The 10,866-nt window shown below is 33.9% G+C and overlaps 1 protein-coding gene across 1 annotated transcript; it reads left to right on the forward strand.

The window, feature by feature from the left end:
- Positions 1-6,235: 6,235 nt before the first annotated feature.
- Positions 6,236-7,163, forward strand: LOC142337126 (uncharacterized). Its single transcript, XM_075386223.1, has 2 exons — positions 6,236-6,390; positions 6,494-7,163. Exons 1-2 carry the CDS (start codon positions 6,377-6,379, stop codon positions 6,927-6,929), a joined length of 450 nt encoding a protein of 149 aa, XP_075242338.1. The 5' UTR covers positions 6,236-6,376; the 3' UTR covers positions 6,930-7,163.
- The last annotated feature ends 3,703 nt before the right edge of the window (positions 7,164-10,866 follow it).

A 10,866-nucleotide genomic window follows, 5' to 3' on the forward strand; every position in this document is an offset into this window, starting at 1 on the left:
GAATTGTTGAGAGTGGTAATGAGAGAGGGAAGAAATTCACTAATAAAGATACAGAACAAAAGTTAGATCAACAGTATTCTGAACTAAAAAGAGAAGAGTATTGTGAAAGTTGTAACATATATCTTGATAATAATACTGCTTATAATAAACATGTGGAAACTTGAAAACATAGGATTAATTTAAAATTAAATAATGGGGAAATAATAAAGAATTGACTTAAGTTTGATTGTGTAACACGTAAGACTTCTCTAAGTCAATATAGTGTGGATCAACATTTTAAAACAAAGACACATCTGGATAAGGCTAATGGAATAACTAAAGATAAAATAACTAAAGATCTGCAAAGCAGTTTCACTGATGGTTCAGTTTTTTGTGATATATGTAACACTAGATATGACAATAAAAAGAAACACATTGAATCAGAACAACATAAAGAAAATGATAAAAAGAAAAAACTTGTTGATGTAAAGTGGAGAGATAAAGTTAATGAGCTAAGATTAGATCACAACATGAAGCATAATCAAGTAGTAATAACGTGTAGTGATTATGAAGATCCCAGATTCGTGTAAGCATTTGAAGTAGTGCACAACATACATCCCCAAAGTAAGTTGAACACGTTTGACCTAGTAGGGTATACTAAACCTTCAGATGATCAACTAGAAAAAGAATTCAATTTTAGGCTAATGACTGGACAATATAATGGACCCTATGACTTGGATTTGTTGAATGGAGAACTTGAGACTAGAATGCAGGAACAAGAAACGAATCAATCTGGTTGGAGTTTCCAAAGATTCGTTAAAAGCACTATGTATATACATAGGTGTTATCTTATTGGTGGTTGTCATGTAGAACTCCCACTTCAATAAAGATATCTACGTAATATACATATTAATCATAATAAATTTTTACTATGGTGTTTAATTGCTTATCTACATCCTGCTAAAGACCATCCCAATAGAGTTAGTAATTATAATCAATCTGAACATATTAATGAGATAAAACTACCAAAGATTCCTCCTCCCTATGGATATAAAGATTTACAGAAATTACAAGAGATGAATAAAGATAAGATTTTTTTTAAAGTGTTTAATCTTAATGAAAATAAAACTATTAATCCTGTATTAATCAATCATATTGATCCTAAAAAATGTAATATATTATACTGGGATAATCATTATTTACTATGTAAGGATGTGTCATTCTTGTTAAGAAAACTATATAAACATAAATGTCATCCATGTCTAAAACGTTGTGTCTCATTTCAGACAGAAGATGCGCTAAATACACATTTAGATTTGTGTAATAATACTGGAAGAAGAACATTCTACCATGATGATAAGTTCCTTTATAAGAACAGAGAACCACTTGCGATGTATTATGATTTTGAATGTATAACAGAAAACAGAAAACACGTTCCTATTGTTTGTGGGCTATATATAAAAAGTGATTATCCTGATATTTTAGAAGATAAGTATGAAAGTTATGCTGGAGAAGAAGTAGTTGATTGGTCTGTAAATAGGATGAGTTATTAAAATAAATTATTAAAAGATATATTTAGTATAAATATTCCATTAAAAGAAGATAGTATTGTGTTATACGAGATAAGACTACCAAAGATTCGTCCTCCCTATGGATATAAAGATTTACAGAAAATAAAAGAGATGAAGAAAGATAAAGTATTATTTAACGTGTTTAATCTTAAAAAAATAAAACTATTAATCCTGTATTAATCAATCATAATTATCCTAAAGGATTTAATATATTATACTAGGATAATCATTAATTACTATGTGAGGATGCGTCATTCTTATTAGGAAAATCATATAAACATAAATGTTATCCATGTCTAAAATTTTGTGTCTCATTTCAAACACAAAATGCTTTAATAAAACAATTAGAACTGTGTAATAATACTGGAAGACGAACATTCTACCATTATGATTATCTAAAATTTGATAAGTTCCATCATAAGAAGAGAGTACCATTAGCTATGTGTTATGATTTTGGATGTATAATAAAAAACAGAAAACACATTCCTATTGTTTGTGGGCTTTATATAAAAAGTGATTATCCTGATACATTAGAAGAAAAGTATAAAAGTTTTGCTGGAGAAGAAGTAGTTGATTGGTTTATAAATAGGATGAGTTTTTATAATAAATTATTTAAAGATATATTTAGTATGAATATTCCATTGAAAGAAGATATCATTACTCAGTTTACTAATATGTGTTATTATTGTAATGATTATATGGAGAATAACATTGTTAGAGATAATGATCACCTAAACGGCAAATTTAGAAGATGTGCTCACAATGAATGTAACCTTCAAGCTAAGAACTCTTTTGCTCCAATATATGCATATAATTCTACTAATTATGATAACCACCTATTTATAACTGAACTAGCAAAGAAGATTAGACTTAAAGTTTTAACTGAAACTGATGAGAATTATATTTGTATTGATATGGGTCATGCCAGAGCATTAGATATGTTTAGTTTCTTCCATCCACTTAGCTTAGATGCAATAAATAAAACATTGAGTGATAGAGAGTGTGTAACATTTAAAAAATTCAAGTTGGAAAGACGTAAAGGTATATTCCCATATGAGTGGTTAGATGATTTAGATAAACTTAGTATTAGAGAACTACCTCCTAAAGGTGCATTCTATTCTAAGTTGAAACAGAGTGGTATTACAGATAAAGAATATCAGCAGGCAATAATTTTTTGGAATAAGACTGGATGTAAGACAATAAAAGATTATATGATGTTATATCTTAAAACAGATGTGTTATTATCAATTGATGTATTTGAGAAGTTTGAGAAGTAAGTGCTTAGAATATTATGAAACAGATCCTTGTTATACATATTCTAATCCTGGATTAACTTGGTTATGTGGATTGAAATATACTAATGTTAGAACTAAATATTATCAAGAAAAAACGGTTAATACTTATGATACAATACAACGTGGTATTAGAGGAGGGTTATCTTCAGTGTTGGGTGATTGTCATGCAAATAGACATTGAGTATACTGGTAGAGAATTATTTAAAGTATATTCTTCAAATCATTGTATGCTCCTGCTTTGGTACAAGCTCTACCTACTGGTGAGATTAGTGTTTGCCAAAATCCTGTATACACTAGATCTAGCTCTAACAAAGGTTATATCTACACCATTGTTATCAATTGTAATGATGAGTGGAAACAGTAAACAAAGAATTATCCATTTTTTCCTGAAAATGAGACATTGGTCAGTTTATAGATTATCAAATTGAAAATAAAAGGGAGGGATATAAACCCAATGAGAAGTTGATGTTAAAGTTAACAGATAAGGTAGACAATGTAGTAATTGATGTTAGATTGGTATTTAAGTAAAAGTTTAAGATTGGAAGATTTTGAAATTAAGCAAAAGTTGGAGTATAGTAAAAAAGAACGATTAAATCCTTATATTGAGTTTATTAATCAGAAAAGAAAAGAAGCTAAAGCTAAGAGAAATAAATTTGGTGATGTATTCTTTAATTAATTAATAATGCTTTCTTTGGAAAAACCATAGAGAATGTATATAATAGACAAGATGTAGAGTTAGTTAACGATGTAGAGAGATGTATTAAATTAGTAAAGAATGCTAATTTTAAATATGCTGTAGAGTTTGTTGATGACCTAGTGGCTGTCCATGAAACAGGAAGTAATATTAAGTTAGATAAGTTTAATTACATTGGTTTTTTTATATTAGAGAAAGCTAAACTGTTTATGCATAAAGCTATACATGAATAGTTTGATTAATACTTAGATTGCACTTATTATTATACCGATACTGACAGTATATTCATAAACATAAATGTTCCTTTAGATAGTGATATAGAAACTGAATTGATTAAGATAAGTGGTATATTACATAATTCAGAGTTGGGTAAAATGAAAGATGAAATACCAAATGATACTATTATAGAAGCTTGTTTCCATAAAGCTAAAGCATATTGTTATCGGTTACACCACAACTCTGTTGATGAGCCAAGCTCCTTCGGAGATACTACTGTTAAAGGAGAAGAAGAAAAGAAGTTAAAAGGAATAACTAATGAGGCTACTATTAAAAACCAAATTAAATTGGAAGATTATACTAATACAATATATGAAGGTAAAACTAAATATGAAACCAATTATACTATTGATAGTAAAAGACTTCAATTAGAAACTGACGAGCAATACATTATAGCTATAGATCCATTTGATGATAAAGGTATTAGAGATAGTAATGGTAAATTTAGATTCTAGTATTAAATTTTTAGTAGAATTGTAATCATATTATTGGTATGAGAATATATGTTAAATTATATTATTATTATAATATTTGTATGAGAACATATATTAAATTATTTTTTTATTTTTCTGAATCAAGTAAATATAACAAGAAAAAAATTTCTGTGTAAATAACAGTCAAAATATGGTAAATATGAAAAAATGGAAAATTGAGTAATGTGTATATGGCTGGCTCCGCTCACTGGTGCGGAGGCGGCCATATACATATTACTCCCATTTTATTTGCACCTCCCGGACGCACATGCCATATTCTTACATAATGATGCACTATGTAATGACACGTGCTCTGTAATTGGGGGTGCATAAAGTACTGGGGGGTACAAACGGAAAAATTCCAAAAAAATCAGGTAGTAAAAATTCGAGGCAGTCCATTAGTTTTCAATTAAGTCCTTGGAACGCAGTAGAATTAGGAACACAATACACGTATGCAATAGAAATATGTTTTTTCCGATAGTTTCTGCCCGCATAGTCTCCTCCTTATCCCAATTTTGGAAACTATTCTGTCCCTCTCCCCCAGCATAGTGAGCAAATATATTATAAGCCCAACCACCAGGCGCGCCTGCTATTTTCTACATAGAAACGTGCTACATAACACAATTTGTTAGTGCGGGGAGGTCATAAAAACGCTGAATTTGAAACGGAATGGATCCCAATTTCGCTTGCCTTACTTAGCTGCCCTCCTAAATCGCCCTCTCGCACTAGTAATCTCTCACTTTTGACCAATTCTCAAGTGTTGACAAAAAGCTCTTATCTTTTTACCCTTTTACTCTCTGAACCTCAAGAGACCAGTCCTGAGTCACCCGGCAACTAAAATTTTGGTCTTTTTATATAAGAAGTTCTGGATCTTTTCCAGGATCTTTCCCGATTGTGCCCCCCCCCCAGTACGTTTTGCGCCCCCAGTTACAGAGCACGTGCCATTACATAATAAATCATCATGTAAAAATATGGCACGTGCGTCTGGGGGTGCAAATAATATGCGCCTACTAAGCTGGGGGGGGGGGGGGCACAAACGGAAAAAATCCCTTTTCCGTTTGTGTCCCCACAGCTTAGTGGGTGTATATTATGAATGCGCTATTTTTCCCAATGTGCTATATAAAAACATATTATTTATTTCACACCAAATATTTTTTCTGTCTCTAGCTCCCTAGTTGGATCTTTTCCGTTTGTGCCCCCCCCCCCAGTACGTTATGCGCCCCCCAGTTACAGAGCACGTGCCATTACATAGTAAATCACTATGTAAAAATATTGCACGTGCGTCTGGGGGGTGCAAATAATATGCGCCCACTAAGCTGGGGGGGGGGGGCACAAACGGAAAAGATCCCCCTAGTTTTGCGGGTCTTTGTTGACATAGATTGTAAAACCCCAACACCTCCTACATCCAGTACAGAGTGCGATGTGTCTTTACACAGTAAACCGTTACAAAAAGATGGCAGCACTAAATATGCACCTAGGATTAGGGTGGCATGAGTCGCTATATAGTAAAATAGCATGTTAAGGAATGACACGTGCATTAGTGGATTACAAAAAGAGAATTTCCCGTTATAGCCCAGCCCGACGCCCCCCCCCCCCCCAGCTCAGTGGTCATGTGACGTATAGTCATGTCTTTCCCATTCTAGCCTCCTGCCCATTATGGTATAATTACCAGAATTGGGTGCTATAGGTTATCTGACCACTAATAAGCTGGGGCGTAGGTACACTCGATAAACGCTAGAAACTCGGTGGCTTTCCAGTGCAGTCACGTAATCGAAACGTGAAACCTTGTAGCTCACTTAAGTGCTTGCAACAAAAAGGTCGTTCACTTTCGAATGACTTCCGATTGTTACTGACTTCATACTTCTGAGCTGCGATTTTCCCACTTTTGTGATGATTTCACGTGTACACATTGAAAATTGCGGCAAATCTTGCGGTTATAACTAACGCAGCCCTCGAGATAGTTGCCTTTGATCCTAATCGATTGATTTAGTATAAATTATTTGACTAAGAAGTGAAATATCTGACCAAGCTTTGAATAATTAACTTTGCCAGATCAAATAAGCTATCAGAAATCCCGGAGCTCACAAGATGAACTTGAAAGCGTAAGTAAAAATTTAGATTTAGGCAGTGATTATAATGGGATAGACAAGTTAAGTTGAAAGGAGCTTAAATTGAAAAGTCCAAACGGTTTCGTGGATGTTTCAGGGCTATAGCCATCGGCGTGGCTGTAGTGTTGACCTGTGGTGTCTTGGTTTTCATATTAAGTTTCGAAACTTCGGGAGATCCTTTCAAAGAGACCAGTAGAGTGATGAACAAGACATTGAGAACCCGGAGGCATGCAGCACTGGACATGGATGCAGATGTCAATGGAACTGATGTCAATGGAACTGATGTCAATGGACGCACTCGAAGAAACTTGATTACAACTTATATTTTGGCCAAAAATCAAAAATTACAAGAGGCAGCATCTCGAGATACGACGAATCGCAGATCTAAACGAGTACTCAGCACTACGACTGCATACCCTAGCGACGAAAGTATTTTGGCCAAAAATCTAGAGAGAGCGTCTCGAGAAACAACGAATCGCAGATCTAAACGAGTACTCAGCACTACGACTGCATACGCTGGCGACGAAAGCTAAAAGTGGAAAGGACGTCTGTCAAGGCTTCATGCTTGTTTTTGTCTGGCTTAGATGCGTTGTTTGGCGTTTTTGTTTTTCCATTTGTATTGCACGATGCTTTGTTTGATTTAGATGCTTTTGTTGTCTTCAATTTTGATATTCAATTGTAATGGTTTTGAAGGCTGTATTTTGTGGCTGTATTTTATGGAAATTATTTTTGAATTCATTTTCGATTGAATAAGTTTTGTATAACTGCTTGTTTTCGATTGAATAACTGCTGGGCTGATGTAACTGCGTAATAAATATCGAGGATATGCACCAACAGTATCAATTCATTACATAGCGATTGTAATTAGGATTAGGATCAGGGTCAGCGCCATGTCCATCCATATCATAAGCGATGCATTAAACAAGAACAATGAGGAAATGGGAACAGGGGTGTTGAAGTTTGTGCATAATTTACTGTGGGCAGAAACAGATCCCAGAACATACGAACTGTATACAATCCGTCCGCATTGAAAGTTATTGTCCGTATATCAAAATAACAAAAATTCGGTTATTTCGGTTTTTTGATTTGGGTTAGAATTGCTCAAAATGGCTGAATAAGAAACATTTTTATTCGAATGTCACAGAAGTCGTACAGCAAAATACATCCGTTTGTTTTGGATACAAGTTCACAGTTTCAACAATAATCCGCGAATAGTCGACCAGTTTCAAGACATAAAGAAATCAGTGACTTACAAGAAAAAACATGTGCTTCAAGAATTTTTTGATCGCCTCAAGTTATATCTTGATATTATACCGTTAGTAATCAGTATGATTTTTTGAATTTTTTGCACGCACATAAGATTCCTGGGCCCCAACGTCGCATCAAAAAGGGGAAAAGTAACGCGCATTTTTGATCTTTTGCCTGCGCGATTTCTTTGAATCTGAAAAGCACAAATTTTAAAAGAAATTCTGCCAACATATTCGAAAATATTCTGCCAACATTGTATTCTGCAGTATTCAAAGTATTGAAAGTCGAACTCGAAACTGCAAGATATCGAAGATAATTCATTGGTTGATATATGTCAATTTTTTTGTAACTGACAATATTTAGAAAAAGAAAAAGAAAAACAACAATGCAAATCTGATATCACGCCGACAGTATATACAGTTTTTGTTTTCACAGAATATATTGCAAAGTTGAATTTGGGGAAATGAAGATTTTTTTACAAACAATTGTCAGAAGAATATTGCCACCTTATCTCTCGGATACACGCAATTCTGGAAGTATTCATGCAAGTTTTTGTTTAATATTGACGGGTTTTGCAGTATTCTAAACAGTTTTTTTGATACACAGCAAATAATTTTGTAATGATAGTAGTGTTTGCCTTTTCTGGCTAAAACCCACTAAAACCCACACAATTTAGGGGATTTTTAACATATAGAAAACACCAGTCACTCCAACAATTTGCAAATTTTTGGATTTTTGATTCCGATGTATAACATTCAAGCGAAATTTGTTTTTCGGAACATGTTCTAACTATTGCAATTTTCATTTGAAATATTAACATTAACATTGGAAGTTTCTTTACACAGTGCGATACCATAAAAATGTGTGATCAGTCGCGTTAGAAGTAAAGGTGTTATTTCTCTGAAAATGAGGATGACTTTGCTTATTTTCAGGATCAATTTGAAGCAAAGATGTTTAACATGAAACTTTTTGCGAGTTTTGAAAGGGCAATGTGATGAAACTAGTTTGAGAAAAATTTGAAACCTAATGCTTCCGAGGAAGCTAAACTTATCAAATTTTTCCCGAGCTTGCTGTTTATTTCTAAGTTCAACTTTTATATCACACATTACGGCCCAAGCCTCTGGACCATCCTCTTTGTAAGGTCTCGAAAACATTGCAGAACGTTTGTCAAGTGATTGTATGATCCCACACCAAACACGCATCTATAACTCTATCAAATTTTTCCCGAGCTTGCTGTTTATTTCTTGAGTTAAAGATGCGTGTTTGGTGTGAGATCATACAATCACTTGACAAACGTTCTGCAATGTTTTTGAGACCTTACAAAGAGGATGGTCCAAAGGCATGGGCCGTAATGTGTGATAGATATAAAAGTTGTTAACGGCCTCGTCTACAGCAACTGATTGAAAAATTGACTTAAATTGAAAATGGTAGCAAATGAAAGTGTCATTGATTATATCACACGGGCTGAAGAGTAGCAAGGTAATTTAAGAGAGGCTGATGAACAAGTCAGTGAACCTATGCTTATTTCCATTATTTTGAAAGGTCTCGCAGAGGATTTTGATAATTTTGTAACAATAAGAAAATTCGGTAAGGACGAACAAAACCTGGATAGCATTAAAAGAGATTTAGTGAATTTTGAATATGACAAAAGACAACGTAGCAATGATGAGCGTCGCGAGTCTACTTTTTTGGCAGTAATAGACAGAAACCAAAATTGAAATGTCATTTTTGTGGGAAAATGGGTCATAAGCGTTTTGTTTTGCAAAAGATTCTAACAAAAGAAATGTGAAATGTCATAACTGTGGTACTTCAGGTCACATCGCAAAAGATTGCCGCAAAACAGAACAAAACAAAAAGTTCTGCTCTCTTTGCAAAATGATCAACCATGACCGAAGCGAATGTCGTAAAGTTAAAAATCGTACCAGTAACAATGAATCAGCCAATTTACTTCGTGAAATGAACTCAGAGCTGATGAAAAAGATTTTTGCTTTTTCGCAAGTAGTGATAACAGTGTTTTAGCTACGAATGAAGTTGATATAATAATTGATTCAGGTTGTACAAATTACAAGTTGAAAGATCGCGAACTGTTTGCTACATTAGATGAAAGTTTTTCGAAATCTGTTGGTTGTGCAAACAATTCTGGATCCGAAATTAAAGGTAAGGGTAGGATTGAATTTTATGTGTGTGAGGATAATGGAAAGAGAGCAAAATAACGCTGTCAGGAGCTCTTTTTGTTCCCGACTACGGGAAGAACTTAATTTCAGTGAGCAAATTAAAAAATTCTGGTAATAAAGTGGAATTTGGAGACAACGATCGAATAGTAACAAGAGATGGCACTGTTTTCCTACTGATGCAAGAGAACAATCTATTCCGATGGGGTGCCAAGTTTAATGATTATGAGACTCAAGAAAATGATCTTTGCAACGAGCAATGCTTAGCTTCTTCAAACTTGAAATTTTGGCATGACAGATTAGGTCATAATAATTTTCAGGATTTGATAAAACTTCAAAACTATGTTGATTGAATGCAGATTGACGAAAATGATAGCAGTGAATTGAATTGTGACACTTGTGAATTAAACAAATCAAAACGTAAAGCGGTTCCAAAAGATAGTGTTGATAGAGCAAACAATGTGCTTGATATTGTTCATGTTGATATTTTAGGACCAGTAACACCTGTATCAGTTGACAATCATAGATATGCAATTTCATTTGTTGACAGTTTTTCCAGATGTTCGAAAGTTTACTTTATGAAAACTCGTGACGAATGCCTCCAGTATTTTCAACAGTTTTGCGCAGATTTAGGTTCAACTCAAACACTTGTAAGTGACGGCGCAAAAGAGTTTTCCTCTACTCAGTTTTCCAGGTTTTGTCGTGAAAATAAGGTGAGACTAAAAAATTCAGCACCTTATACGCCGGAGGAAAATGTCAAAGTAGAGAGAAAATGGGGGACTACTACCGGCATGACAAGATGTTTGTTAGATAACGCAGGATTGGGAAAAGAATACTGGACCTATGCATTGAACTACGCTTTTTACATCAAAAACTACTGTTTTCACTTAGCAATTGGAGAAACACCTTACGAAAAAATGTATGGATCCAAACCAAACGTTTCTTTCGTAAAGGTTTTTGGCTGTAAGGCCTTTAGCTATATCGAAAAACAGTTTAGGGGAAAACTTGACCATCGTGGTCAAGAAGGTATTTTTCTGGGATTTTCAAATAA

Source organism: Convolutriloba macropyga, chromosome 3 (assembly GCF_964194025.1).
Source record: "Convolutriloba macropyga chromosome 3, txConMacr16.3, whole genome shotgun sequence".
NCBI classification, from domain to species: Eukaryota; Metazoa; Xenacoelomorpha; order Acoela; family Convolutidae; genus Convolutriloba; species Convolutriloba macropyga.